The sequence below is a fragment of the Magnolia sinica genome, chromosome 18 (genome assembly GCF_029962835.1).
Source record: "Magnolia sinica isolate HGM2019 chromosome 18, MsV1, whole genome shotgun sequence".
NCBI lineage: Eukaryota > Viridiplantae > Streptophyta > Magnoliopsida > Magnoliales > Magnoliaceae > Magnolia > Magnolia sinica.
The window spans coordinates 6,496,428-6,515,328 of NC_080590.1; the positions used below are offsets into that span (position 1 = coordinate 6,496,428).

General features: G+C 40.1%; 1 protein-coding gene across 2 annotated transcripts; it reads right to left on the reverse strand.

Annotated features, from left to right (window-relative positions):
* Positions 1 to 11,181, reverse strand: LOC131232532 (two-component response regulator-like APRR2). Of its 2 annotated transcripts, none has more exons than XM_058228831.1 (12): positions 10,905 to 11,181; positions 10,146 to 10,347; positions 9,116 to 9,195; positions 8,605 to 8,671; positions 8,232 to 8,278; positions 8,030 to 8,107; positions 7,111 to 7,704; positions 6,861 to 7,001; positions 5,790 to 6,056; positions 4,324 to 4,383; positions 3,712 to 3,774; positions 1 to 834 (listed from the first exon to the last, which is right to left on the reverse strand). In XM_058228831.1, the coding sequence occupies exons 2-12, from the start codon at positions 10,312 to 10,314 to the stop codon at positions 685 to 687; spliced, it is 1,716 nt and encodes a 571-aa protein (XP_058084814.1). In that variant the 5' UTR covers positions 10,315 to 10,347; positions 10,905 to 11,181; the 3' UTR covers positions 1 to 684. The 2 variants fall into 2 exon arrangements, with proteins under 2 accessions (XP_058084814.1, XP_058084815.1); XM_058228832.1 differs by having other exon boundaries at positions 10,146 to 10,366.
* Between the last annotated feature and the right edge of the window lie 7,720 nt (positions 11,182 to 18,901).

An 18,901-nucleotide genomic window follows, 5' to 3' on the forward strand; every position in this document is an offset into this window, starting at 1 on the left:
TAACCAATAGACGGAGTAGATTTTACATACACAACATTGTAGTCCCCACAAACTTTGGGTGTTTTATGCCCTACGTAAACCCACCTGTCAAGATCTCGCACGAGTACCACGCACAGGATCCTCAATCATAGCCAGACCATTATGAAAGAAGCACATGTATCCAATCATAGAGTAAAAGAAAGGTGAAAAAACAAAAAAAGAGAGTAAAAAGGACAGCCATTCAATCAATGATGGATACAGAGAAAACAGGCCCAGCTATCCATCAACGACACGATTGGACTTCTGACCCGAATCCGTGTCATCCTTCCGCTTTCCCTCACGGCGCACTGCGCACCCCTTACCCATCCCTCACAAAAGCCAACCAAGCGCGATATTCAACGTAATCTGTTCTTTCCAAGCTCATAAAGCCGCTCGATTTTTCCGCCTTCGCAGCTTCACAGCCACACGCTCTTTCTCCAGCCCTGGACTGAAACGTGGCAAGTCCTGTGCCGTCAACAGCGCGAGACAGCGCTCTTTCAGTGGCCCTCTCTGCTGGATATCAGTGATGCTATCATGCGCCGAGATAGGATCGGATAAAGATACGCTCAGTCCTTACTAATCTGGGTGACTTTGATGTCGTGTCCTTGTCGGTTGCTGGAAGAGGGGGCGGGCCCGCTCGAGCCCGAGACCCGCTGCCACGTCAGCCTAAGAGGAGCTGGGAGGGATGTTGCGTATTCCTTGCCTGTGGAGTTCCGTGACAACGCTTTCGGTGGAAGGCGGTTTCAAGCCCAACGGGAGGGGCAGCCATGGCTGACTAATTACCTCTTTGACCACCTTGTCTATAACCTCCTCCGCCTGCAGTTGAACAGTTTCACAAAAGGAAAGGGGCATTTTGGTCACATTCCAATTCATAACAACCTTGCACAGGCACACGCGTGGTTATCACACGCCGCGTGTGGAAACAAGTCTACTCGCTCACTCAGATGCGAACACGTGTCTACTGATGTTCAATGCTCGTGTGTTGCAAACCTAATGAGCTCATCCACGCGCATCGGACTGACTGACTTTTGTAATAGAACGTGCGACCTGACTGATGAAAAGACAGTATAAAACATACGGGTGAGACGTTGGCACGTGTGCCGCTGGGGGTTCCTATCCTTTTCACGGATCGGATGTTTCATACATCTGACCAGTTGGGGAATTTAATGCACGTAGACTTTTCTCAATGGAGGAAAAAGGCTAGTAGATAAGAGAAGGAAAGCAATCCTCCGCAGCAGCTGATAAGGTAGCGGTACCACATCCGAGCTTCGTGGGCCCATTGCGTTGTGTCTCTGACATCCACTCCGTCCATCAGGGGCGGCCCTCAATAGTAAATTTCGGAGGCAAAAATCAATCCGGCCCACTATTCAGGTGGGAAACACCACAGGGGAAAAACGAGGGTGGGACAACAACCCTAGGTTTGTATAGCACCCACCATGGTGGTGGGTGTTATTCCTTCCAACCCCATCATCAAGTGGACCTTTACTGAGACGAAGGGAGACTCCGAAAAGGAGCTGGATCCAAAACTCAGGCCGGGCAGATGCTCAGAGGTCTTAAGCATGATTTTCCATTGTTCCAGTGGTGTGGGCCCCACCTGAGTTTTAGACCACGCCATTTAAACGGGATAAGGCTGAGATGAAAGATGATAATGACGGTTAACATGAAAAGGTGGACACGGAGTAGATGTCGCACTCAAAACGGTGGGCCCCACAGCTCCAAAATCAAGAAAAGGAAGTGAGAGCTGTTCTGAGTGGTTCGGCGGGGATTTAAGAGGTTTGCTGGAATACATGCCGTCGCACTGCTGTACGATAGGGTCATCTTTCATTGATCCAAACCGTTTACATGACGGTCCTCACCTTGGGCAGTGGATTTTAAAATTAAAATAAAAAATAAAAAATAAAAGTCTTAGATTGGACTCTTCCAACCTTTTGATCATTTGACTCTTTTAACATGAAATGAACGGTCCACTTAATCTCTGAATGATAAACGAATAAAGTTTTTTACTATGAGGATTTTTCTGGTACAGCCCATCCACGGTGAGGCCGGAGACATGAACGGTTTGGATCGGTAAGAAGTGCCTACGCCAACTGCTGAAGTCTTGACGTATCGTGCGGCAATGCGAAGGATGTATTCTACGGACGCGGATTGCGTCCTACCCCCGCATGGACGGTAATCCGTCCGGGCAGGGCTCTGCGGGGACCACCTGATGTAAGTGTTTTATCCACGCCGTTCACCGCTTTTATAAGATCATTTTAAGGTACGATCCTAAAAATGAGGAAAGTCCACAGCTCCAGTGGACCACAACAAAGGAAGATGCACTGATAATGACGCCCACCGTTGAAACCTTTCTAAGGGCCAACGTGATGTTTTTTTTACCATCGAACATATTCATGAGGTCATGTAGACGTGGATGAAGTGATAACACAAATATCAGCTTGATCCGGAACTTCTCCAGCTCCCAAGAAGTTTTTAACGGTGGAAGTTCAATCCCCACTTTGTGGTCCACTTGAGCTTTGTACCTGTGTCATTTTTAGTTTTATATTTTAAATTGATCTGAGAATATCGTTTAACGGCGTGGATAAAACACTTACATCACGGTGGGCCTCACGAAGCCCTTACCGTCCGGGAAGGGGTAGGACGCAATCCGCGTCCGCATTCTACCAAATCTCTTTGATTTAAATTGTCTTCGATGGCTGAAAATGATATCTACGGGCGAAGATGGGAATTGATATCTCTCGCTTTCCCCTTTTATTGAGAACACAGGAACGTGCCATTTGTACATAAAATCTTCACCATGAAAACGGTGGGCCCCACCATGAGGATTACCATTCTCTAAAATCAGGCAAATCCGCTCACTGGGTGGGACACACCTGTATGTTGATTCAGACCGTCGGTTATCAATTGATTCCAACAGTGTGGCCTATCTGATGAGCTGAAGGCCTGACTTCCGTGCCAGGTGATCTTAAGGGTGGGGCCTACCATTTTCATCGTACAGATGCCCTACATTAGTTGCACTCGTTTCCACTTATCACCCGTGCAAAATCATGCTGACTTGTCATGGAGGTCAGGACATCTGTACCATACAAACAGCTCCCCCATCCTAAAGGCATCAAGCCAGTCCGCTCAGGTGTAATCAATGACAACCAACGGTCTGACTCAACATACAAGTGTGGCCCATCTAATTGGTGGATCAACCTGATTTCAGATATGCATGATCTTCATAATGGACCTTACAGTTTCCGTGGTATGGATGTCCAGAATAAGGTGCATGTTGGCAGAAAAGATACGTCCGCGTCACATGTTAGCATGCATGTCACATGGGCAGTGTAAACGTGGCAGCGCCCAGTCACTGCGCGCCTGCTCTAATGCATACATCCATCTGTCGGTCAAACATGCTACAGCCACTCGTGCCAGGAAAGTGAATCATGTATACATGTGCCAACATGTCACGTGCATGACATCCGGACCATTCATTAGATGCTGCAGATGGCCGATAATTCAGGTAGAAATCCTCCCCACATGGACCACATTTGTATGAGGGAAAAGGACGGTTGGAAAGTAAATTCACCAACTGTCCTGTGAAGCCCATCTGATGTGATACCAGCCTGGATTCTGACATGGGCCACGGTCCATCTCTTCAATCCCTCAAACGGCTGTAGCATTTCCCGAAAATGATTAGAGTTTGTAGCTTACCGGGTGGAGGAGATCAAACGAATTCCTGCACGCCTCATGACCACCTTCAAAACCTGCCGTATTCTGCACCGTTCAAGCAACAAACGGTTAATTGGACCTCAATCGCACGAGATAGAGGGACCTGAGATATGCCAGCCCACACACATCTTGACAACCAATACACATGCCAACCTGGAAAGTGTGTGGGAGATCAGAGCGGTTCGTAAGGTGGCCCACATGGTTAAGACAACCACATGCAAAATCAGGCCCACTTAACTCACCAGGTGATCCACTCAGATACAAAAGTCATGGGTGGTTCAGAAATAAATTGCCTACACATTAAATATCCATTTGTGGTCCAACCGATGAGCGGATAGGCCTGACTTTCATCACCCCGGACACACATTTGGAAAAGGTGCCAACGGTCCTTATTCAACGCACACGTACGTGTGCCCCATCCAACGAGTGGAAGAACAACCTATTTTGGGTTGATCATGTTCGTTGAACACCACTTGATGGATGGCCCAGATCCCACACATGCGCAAGGATGCCACGTGCTACGCAGCTGGCCACTGGAATATCTCACAAATACAAACATGATGCATGTATACATGTATCTCCGAAACTGCATACCTTGGGCCAGAAAGAGCCTTGTGGTTGCACAACAGGGCAACCCCATGCATCCCCATGCATCTGAAACATGACAATGCACATCCATCAGATATGGTAAATATACACTACATAATACACAAGTATGCATGCATGTGTGCACCCCATGTAGCCTATTCATGGACTTCATGGAGTACAACCGACACGATTTCACTTAGGTGGCGTTTCATGTCTTTTGGTTTTACTCATGGTCTGCAATCAGCAAGTCATGGGTGCATATCATGGAGCATCTGTAAGACACCGACGTGAAGATGTGATGGGCCACCTTGTTTTTTCAGGGATCTTATCATCATGTCCTAATGATCCATGACATCATTAGTGGAGTTTTTATCATGAATAAATCAACTATAAAACTACCGCAATTAATGAGAAAAAGAAAAACAAATAATTACAGGATCCTCCACCCAAGTTCTCAGTTCGACACGTGTGGCCCATGGTTCAGTAATCCAGACCATTTATCTGTTGCATCTCACTGTGGATGGACCATGCCCACAAACTCTCATAGGTGGGCCACCTACCTTTTGTTTTTTTTTTTTTTTTTCAGTTGGATTTGGATTTGCAGTTCTCTTTTTAACCATTTATTTGTGGGCCACAAATAGGGAGGTTGGGAATTAGGATTGTACTGTTGAGGAGAATTTTGGGGCATACTCCATGCACTGGCCTGGATTGCTTCTCCCCAAACTCAAAACCTGAGTATATGGTAAAAATCATTTTACTGAAGATCTCATAAAGCAGAGAATGAAAAGTTCATGTCAACGACAACTCATTGCATGTGAACCAAGCATCAAAAGGGCCCTACCATTGAAATCACCTATTGCAAAAACCAGGCCGTTCCACTCCTCATATGGCCGTCTTGAATGAAAACAATGGACAGTTTAAATTAGGTATGTGGCCCGCCTTAATGAATGGACATGCTTGACTTTAGTATCAGGTGAGATCATCTTTGCAGGCCCATATTCACAGATCGTATGTCGGTGTCCCGCACACATGACACTTTGGAACATGGAGATGGGTTGTATGTGAAGTTTACATGAAGTGGGTTGTAACTTTCTACCAGAGGCAGAAAGACGACTTTCTCTGAGTGAAAAAACAGCTTCATGTTGTTTTTTTTTTTTCACATGGAAATTTGAAAATAGTTTAAATCTGAATTATTGGTGGGTCCAACCTTGAATATGTTTTCATCTGAAAATTAGGCCAGTGAACTCATCACGCGGGTCGCAATGCAACAAACAGGCGGATGACTCTTAGAAAACTTCAAACAAGTTCATTTCAGCTGTACATTTGCTGTGACCCACCTGATTAGTAGACAGACCTGATTCTCAGGCCAAGGCATCTAGAAATTGAAACACCCACCTGTATATTTCTCGCGTTAATATCGCATCCGTGTGTTTGTGTGCATGTATAAATTGGCTGTTAAATCCATACATTACCCCATGATAAGTTCTCCAACGCCAACTTTCTGTAGTTTGCCACATCGGAAAGCTTGGGTGGCCCCACATTTGCATGGCAGGTGGAGGACAGCTCGGATGGCCCCAAACTGGGTAGATCTGATTTGTGGGAAGACCACAGTTTGAATTATAGGGAGGGAAGGCTACAATCGGCTTATGCATATAACTCCGTTGATTTGGATCTCTCTGTTGTTGCCATTTCCTCTCATCCTCGTTGGGCATGATGTGTCTTCTATGCATCCGGTATTTCTACACAATTAGAAAGAGCCATTCACATTATAGATTTATTAAAAAATCATAGCTTTATTTTACATTAATCTTTCTAGAATATAAGAAATCGAATAAAGTAGGAAGTTGGGTTCAAGCCTGCATTTCAAGTTTTCAACACAGAGATCATGGGTTGATTCTTTGCTTTCTTTCTTTTTCCGTGTTTTTAATCCAAATTACAATTATTGGGAGGAGACCTAGTCTACCCAAGTATGAAATTTTCTCCTCCCATGTCTAATACCATACACATGGCATATGTATAATGTATATGATGATCCAAAATGTTCATTCAGCATAAGGCTCCATCAAGATAGACCAAAATTATCAATCATTAGATGATCACAACTAAATGGTTAGGATTGTCCGACCATTATAACTTCTAGTCTATGACCATTCATGGTTATCCTTGATGAAAGATCGGCTTGGATCATCATATACATATGCAATATGTACAATATAGAAACAAACAAAAGAAATAGACTCCATGCTTTATTCTGGCAACAATTAATGAGCACATGGGTTTGCTACTGCCTACATTATTTACATCTCCCATCTACCCCCAATTTGAAGCAAATGCAATTTGAAAATTACATAAAATTTTGAACTTTATTTTCCAAAAAGAATAGATGATTGAATTTGAAGGGTACTTGCAACACTTTGAACTTGTTTTCAATCTGCAATGGTCATTTAGCCAATAAAGAGGTTTTCCGAATTCACCCACAAAACGAACAATAAATAAAGTAAAATAAAAACCCACATTGAAAAAGCAACATTGAGAGCACAAACCTGAAGGTGGCTCGCTACGTTGTGCCTCGTCAATCCTTCCACCTTCATCAGCTCCAAAATTTTAGAAGGGATGGCTTGGTCAATCCCCAATTGCTCGACTGCCTGCACAAACCGTCTGTGCAATTCCTGCGTCCAATCCACCTAAAATGCCAAACAATCCATACAAATCACATAAAATGATTTTTGAGAGGGACAGATGCTCCAAAATAAGAGGGGGAGGGGAACTGAAGGGTAACTTCTTCCACATTACCTTCATCTTCTTTCTATTAGCCCTGTTGCCACATAAATTAGGAAGAGTGGATGCCTTCTTTTGGATACCATCCTCGGTGCCTGATTCGATGTTGTCTCCATTTCGCGAATGTGAAGACATGATGCTTTCCTTAGTAGCATTGCATTCACCGGTTTTTGAACCGTCAGCAGAATCCACCTCCTCTTCCATTATAGGCTCTCCAGAAAGGGATTCTGCCTTGACAGTAACAGCACCGGCTGTATTGATGCAAGTATTTTCGACGGATTTTGACTCCGAGCAGCTGAATTTTTTAAACTCTATCGACTCTCCATCATGCTCTTTACTTTCCTTCTCCATTGAACAATTGGGTTGGTCTTGGCAACATCCGATATCCGACGATCTTCCACGTTCCAACTGCGGGGTTGAAGGTGCTGGATACCTATCAGTAACCAGCGATTCCTCATGGCCGTGTTCATGGGCAAGTGCTGAATTCTCTGCTTCTGACAGGTTTTGATTTTCGGCCACAGCTGTTTCTGATTTAAGCTGAAGCATGGATACCACGGTTTCTTTGACAGGTTTCAATGATTTAGGAACAGTTCCTCCTGCATTGAAGGCCTGTTCAGGGCCTAGTGAGTTCAGAAATCCTTCCACTTTTAATTAATGCTAATACAATTGTGTTTCTCAAGGAATCAAAATGACTGAAAATAATCATAATGCAGCATCTAGGTTGCGTTTTTTTGCACTATTGAAATGAATTGCAATTGTTTGTTCAAGAGAGAGGAAATGATCACATTGCAGTTGCATTCCTTCCATGCCTAACTTGAATTGTGATTTGGTCATTTCAACTTTATTGGCTTTCAATTCAATTAGATTGTGTGCATCTAAACGTGTCCTTATTATTCTTAGTTCATGTGAGACACACCCGAAAAAATAAGCCCACCTTATGAACCACGTGCTGCCATATGTTTCTCAGTTTGTCTTCAGATAGAGGTTTCTGAAGAAACTCTGCTGCACCCAACTGAAAAATATATATATTTAATAATGAAAGAAAGAAATCATGAGACTCGGAATTTCAATGAGAATAACCACCACATACAAACAAAAGTATACATGTATATCAGGAAGCAGATGAGAAAACACACCGCAATGCACTTCATCATGGTGCTTAGGCAATGGATGTTTGATATCACTGCAACGGTCATTTTCAATACAGTTATAGCAAAGGGTGTAAAAAATTACAAGTACTCTATTTGAAAGAAATAAAAATACCTTTTAAGGAAAAAATAAAAATAAAAATGGAAGCAATACCAAGCAAAGTATACAAAACATAAAACAAAGAATGAAATGATGAAAGACAATTAAAAGTTAAAACATCAAAAATAACTTCTATATCTACGTCTTTATAGAATAAGAGATGTTGGATTATTATCTAGAGAAAGGAACCGAATGGCTACAGTAAAAAGAAATTCTCATTATCAGTAATTTGGAGTGTCTATGAGAAGTGCCCGCACTCACTGATGGTGGGCAAGTCCCTAGCCGTCTCGAGAAACCTGAAACACCCTTGGCTGTTTCCCGTACTAACCTGCAACCATAAATTTCATTGAAGAAAAATATCCACATAAGAGTATAATAACCAAGGTATTCAATGGCGGAAATGGCCGGCCATATGACCATTAGTCCATTATAATATGGGCTGTAATGGCCATTACAGCCCCTGTAATGGTCAGTACAGCCCTATAACAGTTATTTTTTTTAAGAGAAAAAATGTATCAGCCCCACATCAGCCAGTTATGGTCCCGTATCGGTCTGTTACGGATTTGCATCGGCCCATTATAGGCACATAATGGCCATATTTTCCAGATCAGGTGTAACAGCCCCGTATCATGTAATAGGTCCCACTGTTACCAATACATAAATGTCAATTACGGCTGTTACGTAACCATTTTTTAATACCTTAACAATAACACAAAATATATCTAAAATCAAGACATTATAGCCCTCAATTTCTACTTCAGAAATGCACTACCTCTACTATAGCAACGTGGAAGCTATCGCCTTTGTTTGAAATAGCTTCCAATGCTTCAATCTCATTGCAAAACACTGAAACTGCAAATAGTAGAGAGAATGTTACAATGAGGATTATGCATTGAGGAAACAATAACACTGTATGGAGGGTCTTTTGGCAAAAAAACAGAATAAATAATAGATCTCATCAAACAAGTGCGTCGTGGACATATTTGCAATCCTCTTCTACGTTGAATTATACAAACAAATACCAGTTTAAAGATGACGCTCGTGAGATAGAAGATATCCTCCCTTCAAATTAGAAATTGAATTGAATTTTCAAGATTTTTCAAGAAAATCCCAAGCATCATTTGTTAAAATGGGAGCAGTAATTTAAAAGTACACACACACACACACACACACACACACACACACACATTTCCCCCACTAACAAAGAAAAAGAGGCATTCTATCCTGCTCAAATAAGAAACAATCTAGCCCAGAACAGGAAATGGGCCCTGCCATTTTACTGATTTCAGAAACTTTTCCACCCTTCTATAGAATTCAAGGAATGTTCTGTAGCTACCATGTGTTGCCACGATAAAACCGAAAGTCGATAATGGCATTTGAAGAAATTCAATTCCATATTTGGTTTTTTTTTTTTTCCCAGCATCTTTCTTAAGAGGCTATATATCTAAATCCCAACTGTCGATCTCCCTCTACCATGCTAGAATTAGATTTCGGGCACCCCAATCTTGCTCGATTGGAGAACAACGGAAACATCGTATTCAAGAGTAATCCACAAATGGGTAAAATCCAAAAAGCCTATCTGTTAGAAAATAATCAAACTGAAATTATTCAAAGTTACCATAAGCTACAAGACACGTCCGTATGCAACGACAAAACAAGGGACCATGAGCCCAAAATTCATGTTAGAAAATCTTTCAAAAAGAAAACAAAAATCATGTTAGAAAGACACACCAGAACAAGCTCTTTTGAAATTCAGGGATAAGCGGGAGATAGGAAATAGATGTTTTTTCTTTTTATTTTACCGATATAGTCCATTTCTTCGAGCTTTGATTTTATTTCAGAAGCGGAGACACTGTCTTCATCGAGTAGAAGGACCCTGAGGCCTTTAGGAAAATCCTTCCACTCCCGCAAATCATCAGCAGAGCAAACCATAGCTGGTTTCGCATCGTTTCTCAGGCGGCGAGAGAGCATTTGCGGCCGCTGCGTGCCAACATCCTATTCATCCTGCACAGACCATATATATATATATATATAGAGAGAGAGAGAGAGAGAGAGAGAGAGAGAGAAACCGTCAAATTTCTCATAACCAAACTCAAATTTAGAAACCAAAAAAAAAGAAAAAAAGAAAAGGAAAACCCATATATATATATATATATATATATATATATATATATATATATATATATATATATATATATTATGAAAATACTTCAAAACTCAAAAAAATGGAAAAAGCTATTAAAAATAAATAAAATGTCAAAAAACCCACTGGAATCTCCAAACAACCCTCAAAATTTTCACATTTATATGTAATAAAGAAAACCCAACTCAAATCCCATTCAACTACTCAAAACAAACAAAGAATCTATTGATATTAATAAAAATAAAATAAAATTAAAAATTAAAAAAAGCCACCAATGGAAGAAATTCTACATGCAATGGATTTTCAATAATTAAAATAAAAAAGACGTACTGAAAATTCAAGTAAGAAAAGGAGCAAACGACTTTTCATAATACGTTTTGGAATTGGTGAGAAAATTAAAAAGAGAGCTCTTTCTTACTTTGTCTTTCGCTTCGGCTTCTTCACTTGGAGAGAGAGAGAGAGAGAGAGAGAGAGAGATTTAATTGGTGTGAATCAGTAAGTTTGGGTGAGTGTATTTGGTATGAAAATTATGAGAACAGAGCAAAACGCAGTTATTCCAATTCACATAAATTCCAATCTGTATGGATTCCAATGCATATCAAATGCACTCCCAAACGACCCTTTAGTGCGGTTGCTGGTGTTTTCACGTACGGTTGCTGTCGAGTACCGTGGACCACAGAATATGCAAAAGACCTAACAGGCTTCCTACCAATGCATGCAAGGGTATTTTTTTTACTATAGACACCGCCTTTTATCCACCTCACCATTTGATAACCAAAGTAGACCCCTAATGTACGGATAAACCCATTTTGGACGAAAATAACCCTAACTTTTTCACTGCTTCGACCTTAACACGGGGGCAATTTCGTCCGTCCGTACATAAAAATCATCTTTTATCACTAAACTTTTTCGCCAGCTAGAAAAATAATTACCCCAAAATAGCATCTACAGTGCTAATTCTTTCATGCAAATATATATAAGTAGACGCGGCTTGTGTAGTCATGAGCTAACCACCGTATAGCGTGGTGTGTATTTTCTGTGAGGCCCATTGTGATTTATTTATTTTATCCACGCCATTCATCCGTTTTTCCAGTTCATATTAGTGCACTAGGCCAAAATTGAAGTATATCCAAATCTCAAATGGACCACACCACGAAAAACAGTGGGATAATGATCTCCAGTGTTGATACCTTCCTAGGGCCTACAGTGATGTTAGTTTTCCATCCAACCTGTTCATGAGGTCACACAGACCTGGATGAAGGGAAATCACAAATATCAGCTTGATCCAAAACTTCTGTAGCCCACAAGAAGTTTTCAACGGTGGCCATTCAACTGCCATTGTTTCCTACGTTGTGGTCCACTTGAGCTTGGGATGGGCTACGATTTTGGTCGCATGCCTTAAAATGATCTGGAAAACGGATGTACCACGTGGATAAAACACATACATCAAGGTGGGCCCCATAGAGAACCAAAGCCACGTAATTGCGTGGTGAGCTCCTCACTACACAATCCGCATCCTACTCGAGCGCGGATGCAATTCGGCCACCAGGACTTCATACGCCTGACCCAACATTAGGTCAGGACCCAGGTTGGGTTGAGATTGGGTCGGGGCTTGATTTGAAAATAATTCTCGACACAACCATCTGCAAGTTAAGATGGCAATTCAGCCTACATTCAAACTCAACCCCAACATGCAACGGATGATATAAAAGTAATGACTAACATAAATGATATAAATATAAAATTAAAACTTATTTAAAAAATAAAGTTTTTATACTATGATATGTGGAGCTGCTTATACTATAGGCTTTGATATATAAAGTCCATGAAGATAAAAAATAAAGAAATAAAGAAATAAAAACTCTTCATGCATAGAAAATATCATTCATGATTAAAAAGAAGAACTTGGATGACATGTTGGGTGGTTAGATAATCCAAACTAACTAATAACTGATGATAATGAAATTATTTGGTGATCCAAACTAATGATTATATGGATATAGCTCAAATAAAGGAACATGTAGAGGGACACACGAAATCACTAGATCTTAAGGTGCATATGGAGACAAAATGAACTTATATAGGGAAGAGGGGCTATTAGGTGTGGAGGTTATGTTGGAACATATGCCAAGGAACATGTGCTAAGGATTATTTTGGACAGAAAATGTGCCAGCCATATCAAGTATTGTGACCGTTAACACGCCACGTACCAAAAATTAAAATAGCACACTTGTCAAGTGAACCATCCATTTATATTTAAGTTGAACCATTAGTGATTTTTTTTTCCATTTATTTCTTTAATTTTATTATTTTATGAGTGATAATTGTAAACTTTATTTTGCTCATATTATTTCTGTAATTACATGTATTATTTTAACGGTGTTATTCAATGGGTGAATGTTTTAACAGGTAGTTTTATTAGCTTTAGATGTTAATTAAACCTAACCCCAACCTAGCCTAACCCGAATTGAGTTAAGGTTGCGCATTCAATACCATAGGTTGAGTCTACTGTTCATCTACCATCAATTCCTACTCTTATAAGGCAATAAGTGTCCTATTACTCTTTCTTATCTTTTGCATGTTGTTTACATAAATAAGGTAGTTTAAGCTGCTTTTATTTGTCTGCGTGATACACTTTAGGATTTCTCCCTCGCACTCCTCCACATTCATGACAAGTTACCAAATCTGCTCTACAGCAGCCTTTTTTTCTTTTTTTCTTTTTTTAACACCTATACCCCACACACTCCTACACCCACTCTCACTTACATGGGCATTCGATCTCTGTGTCAGTGTTGAAACAGAGTCTATCTACCGCTGAGCTGTGGAGCCGGACCCTCCTCTGCACCAACTTACATGGCTTGAAAGTGCTAACAAGTCGAGTGAGGCACAACGCTTGGGAGGAATGCTTTCATCTTCTTGGTATTTCTATTCCCTGTTGGGGGGTTAAAGGGCTTGGGTTGAGTAGCTTGAGTTGGGTTGTGCCTTGGGCGTTGGGCTGACTCCTCTTGAGGTTGGGTCAACTAGGGTTAACTTTCAACCTAACGTAAGACTGTTCCACCTCAGTAATTAGAGCATGGAGAGCTACTTACCCTCTGGGTAAGAAATGATGTTTGATATACATGCACTCAAAAATCCTATGTGCGCCATATGTAAACACACGCTGAACTGATTGTATGGTGGAAACTCTTATAATTCCAAATTTTGATTTGTTATGCAATTGTAACTCCTCGTTGGTGGATGCTATTTTGTTGAAAAGGATAATTGGATATTTTCATTTTTTAACCTTTAAGTAAACACTCATTAGTCTTATAGGAATTTGGATCCTCTGCTTGCAAAATCCCTTCTTCTTTTTTTTGCAATCTAATTGGGCCGCATCATCACACACTGCATTTAATGCGGTAGTACTAACAATGTCAGTAATGACATGGACCAATCACAATGCAAGGAAAACAAGATTTTTTTGCTTATGGAAAGCAAAGAATCTGGATTCATCTAATAGTATTAGATAAGATAACTATATAAGAGTAATTTATGGTTCATAGTACATCTAGACTAAGAACTTTACCTTTGGACACTTTAATTTGAACTACTAGCATGCTACCTGTACAATTTCTAAGTAATCATGCATATGACGCTTTGCCTGCATATCAATGATTTTCCCCGCTACTTAATGAGATTTGATTGATGGTAGGCTACTTTTAGAGATAAGGCCAGCTCAAGCACTTGGTGGAACAACTTTCATACATGCTTTGTGTGGACATCATCTCTTATAGCAGCCTATTGTCCAATTAAATATCCAGCCACCTCATGCCTCTGTCGAGCTTGGTGTAAGCAGTGACGGTACCCAAATCAAGTCCTGATGCACATGCTAATGTGCCACATGCATGTGCAACATCCAAGCTATCCGCTGAGTGTGCCACACTATATGAATTTTCTTGCAGGAAAATCTCCTTTTTTTAACTTACCTGGTGGGCCACAATGCATAAAACTAGCAAATAACTATATAATTTATTTTTCACCCATCCATTTATTCCACATAGTTGCACACCTGATGAGTGGATTGGCATGGTCTGTATTTTGGCAAGATTATATATACAATGTAGCCCACATGATTGGTTGTTTGGATTTCCCACACTTTCCCCACCTTGACATATGCATATTACCATGTATATGGTTAGAGACGCGCGTAGAATTAAAAAGGCTAGCCCAAAGGTTTGGGTTAAGCTCGAGATCATTGGGTGGGGCCAAAGTATAAGTGTCATGCTTTATATGTACTTCTTCTTGACATGGGCTCGCATCTTGCTAAAATCTAACTGTTTCACCAAGCTCAGTATGTTAGGATCATGAGCCTCGTCTGACATCAGCTATTTCCCTAGCAGATGTCTTGAGCTTTGGTCATGCTTTGGCTCATGTGAGCTCATTTTCCATCTTGGGTTGTTTGGTTATTCAAAAAGTTTTATTTGAACAATAATATTTTGCTATGATTTGTCGACTATTATTATCAATTTCAAAGAAAAACCAAAAGATGGTTGGTAACTTGCACGAGAGTTTTTCCGAAGCTCATACACACGTGCAAGTGCCTTGATACACAAGCCACTGATAATACAAGGTAACGTGGAGAATTCTTTTGAATTTCTTATGCATTGATTAGCCCCCAGTTGGATTTTATAGAGATATGCATCCTATATACATGGAAATAAATACTATCTATAATGAAATAAAGTTTATATATATATATATATATATGGAAGGGAAATCAAAATAATGATTCGCTATCACCCCCTCCTCAAACTGATATGGTGGATTAACTAACAATAGTTTATGAACTAGAAACGCACGTCGGGTGATCATTAGACTTTTCATAAGAATATCCACAATTTGATCTTAAGAGACAACACATGGAAGAGAGATAATGCCAGACCGAAACTTTTCACGAATAAAGGGACAATTCACTTCAATATGTCTTATACTTTTATGAGAAACATGATTAAAAGCAATCTAGATAGCATTGGTATTGTCGACATGAAGATGAGTTGAAGTAGGAATAAAATTTTCAAATTTTGAAAGAAGTTCAGGAAGCTAAATGATCTCACTACAGGCTGAAGACAGCGCGATACTAAGCTTTTGTGTTGGATTTAGAGACGTTTGTTTTTTTTTTTTTGCACTTTCAAGAGATAAGTGATGTACCAAGAAACATGCAATTACCTGTTGTGGGTCATCAGGTGAGATCACAACTTATCCAGTCAACATCAGAATATGCGACAAGCTCAACAGGATATGTTGAGGAAAAGAACAGTGAACAATATATGATGCCTCACAGATATTGAAATATTTGCAAGACAACAATCATCTGCAAAGTATGAGGCTCGACAATAAACTGACTAACCAACTGGACAATATATGCAATGTCAGGTCTTATCATTGTGAGGTAAACTAGACTGCCAACGAGGCGACGGAATAGGGTCTCCAAGAGATCATCATCTTGTTTGACATACTGAAAATTTAATTTCATTGATGTCTCAACTATCCCTTGATTATAAAGATTGGCGAGATTAATGAGATCCTTGGTATATTTTCGCTAGCTGACGAATATACGTTGATCGGTACAAGAGACTTCCAAACCTAAAAAGTACATAAGATCACCCAAATCTTTCATGCGAAAAGATGACTGAAGAACATTTTAAAGTTTCAAAATTATAACTGGATCACAGTCAATGAAAAATAAATCATCAACATAAACAAACATGATAACAATGCCATAGGAGGAAGTCCTTGTAAAGAGGGACGGATCATAATTGATCCGTGTAAACCCAACCGTAATCAAAACGTCACCTCATAGTACCATTGTCATATATATATATATATAGAGAGAGAGAGAGAGAGAGAGAGAGAGAGAGAGAGAGAAGAATGCTCACCTGCATACTTTCTTACATGAGCACCTTTGCATACGTGTCATGAGCATGGAATTTGAATAGTGTCCATGTGATGTGGCACACCTTGAAACTCTATGGGCCCAATTTCTAGCCTTATCTAAAATTCTAGTGGGCCATAACAAATAGAAACACAAATCAAGAGGGGGAACTATTTTCTTTTGCCATGGCTGTAACACCCCGTGTTTTCAGGACCCGAGTATATAACGCATTTCCCAAAAACTCGAGTGTTAACTTTAAAGGATGGTCAAATTCACTTATATTTTTTTCTCTCCTTATCAGAGTAAGCAGATGAGCGTAGAATGGACAAGTAAGCTAAAAGGGAAGTTTAAATTTTCATTTAGAATGTACAAGTGGTTGCCCATAATGACTTATACAAACCAATGTCCTCATTCTTACAAATACAAAATTGACATAATATTACATGGGAAACAAGGTAAACTGCAACAATCTTGAACTGTTAAATCATCTAGCAACCCTTAGCAAATAGAATCATGCACCCTTGTCAACCACATAGCCTGCTCCTCACCAATATACGGGGCCACCTGCACTACCTGTACGGTTGTATATTTGATGGATGAGTGGCCAACTCAGTGTGAATTCCCCTCAAGATTACACACCGCCGCATTAGGTAAGAAATAGTATAAAACATCCAGACAACCAAAACGGAATAAATGCAATCTTATTAGGTGCATGGATGCATGAATGCAATCATCGACCCGGGTAAATCATCCGGACGGTCGGTGCCCCAGGAAAACATCCAGACAGGCAATGGGGTCGTCACCCAAAGATGCGACTGGTCACCAACGCAACACGCAGCGTAATCGTATGGGCATGAGTGATCCAAGTCATCATCGTAAATCGATCGGCTGGTCATTAGCGCAACTCGCAGCGTAATCGCATGGGCATAATGATCCAAGCCGTCGTAGTATGCCATACATGTATGATTAGCCAAGTCATTATTAGTCCATTTACAACCAGCCAATTTAGATAAGCTCAAAGGTCACTACGGGGAGCATATGGCCCAGCGTAGGCCGACAGCTCCGGCATAGTGTCCCATTACCACCATCCCCGACTCATGAGGCTACCATCTTGGGATGTTTAATGGAAACCCGTCGACTAGTGGCCAATCATATTACAATATATGGGGCTTACCATCGTATGGTTACACAGTATAAAACATCGAACCCATATAGGGAAAATATCAAAACAAAGCACATAGGGCGATATCAAACAAGCCACATAGGGCAATTATCAAAATAGGCCTCATAGGGCGAGTGTCAAAACCATGCGATAAAAGACCATCCTTGAAAACCATTTGGACACAGTAACCCTGGATGGTAGGCCCACATCAATGATCCATTTAGACCACTACTCAATAACCACTAAGTCGAAGGTCCATTTTAATCACAACCAGTCGGGTTACATCCCAAGTATGGGTGTACATTTACAGGTGGGGGTTTCCCACTAATGTACCAGTTTAAAGTCCATAAGCAATACACAAATAATTCACAAGCATGAACAAATATACAAGATAAACATTAAGCAGGCAATATAGCAATTCAATTTCCACCAGCTAATACATGTGATTATAAGAGAGAGATATCAATTCTAATTTTTAATAAAAACTATAACTTAAGCTAATGAGAAGATGGAAAGCTCAAGGGGAAGAATCATCACCTTATACTTGGAATCGCCTACTAGTGTCGCAAGGTGCTTGCGCCTATAGAATTGAATCCTAATACAATTCATGAATTTGTACCATTAGATCCAAGTTCCACGCACCACCTAGGTTTAAGATCATATCCTAGGGTTTGGATTACTCATTTTTAGGGTTTTATTCTAGAGTCTAGTCCCATACTTGGATTTTAGGATTGTAATGTAGAGTTTAGGGCTTCATCTTAGGATTTAGTTCTAGGTTTAGATTATGGAATTTGAGTTCTATTTCGTATGGCCATCAATGGTATTGTTAACGAGAGTAATGAATGAGTAAAGTTCATAAATAATTTAGTTATAAATTTTGAGAATATTACAATGGCTAATATTATATTAAGTTATCTAACAACACACGAATAAGGATACTAATAGTGACTCATGATAGTAATAACAATGGTAAAAGAAACCTATAGTGATATCTTAGAGAACAACTTATCAATTTATACGATTAGGATCATAACTTATGGTTTAGGGTTATTTAAACTCAGGGTTTCAATCACTAATCTAACTTTAGACCTTGGCTTAAGAGTTTAGAAATCAAATTCATACCTTTAATTCACATTAATTTTAGAATGAAGTAAAAGTAGATAAAAATTACCTATTAACGCCATCAATGTTAATCTTATTGTTAATAACCTACAATGAAAAAAAATAGGTGTAACATGATGAATGTTAATACCTAATGCTTATAATAACTAACACTAGCAGAATTAACTTACTAATGGTTAACCGTATTTAATAATCGCAATAATTATAGCCACACTAATGA

Bases quoted from the DNA above. Each gene is read 5' to 3' on its own strand.
- LOC131232532 (XM_058228831.1), bottom strand. From the start codon at position 10,314: ATGCTCTCTCGCCGCCTGAGAAACGATGCGAAACCAGCTATGGTTTGC. The intron at 9,196-10,145 runs GTAAAATAAAAA...TACTATTTGCAG, and splicing joins CGAAGAAATGGACTATATCG to TTTCAGTGTTTTGCAATGAG. The intron at 3,775-4,323 runs GTATGCAGTTTC...TGAACGGTGCAG, and splicing joins AAGGCTCTTTCTGGCCCAAG to AATACGGCAGGTTTTGAAGG.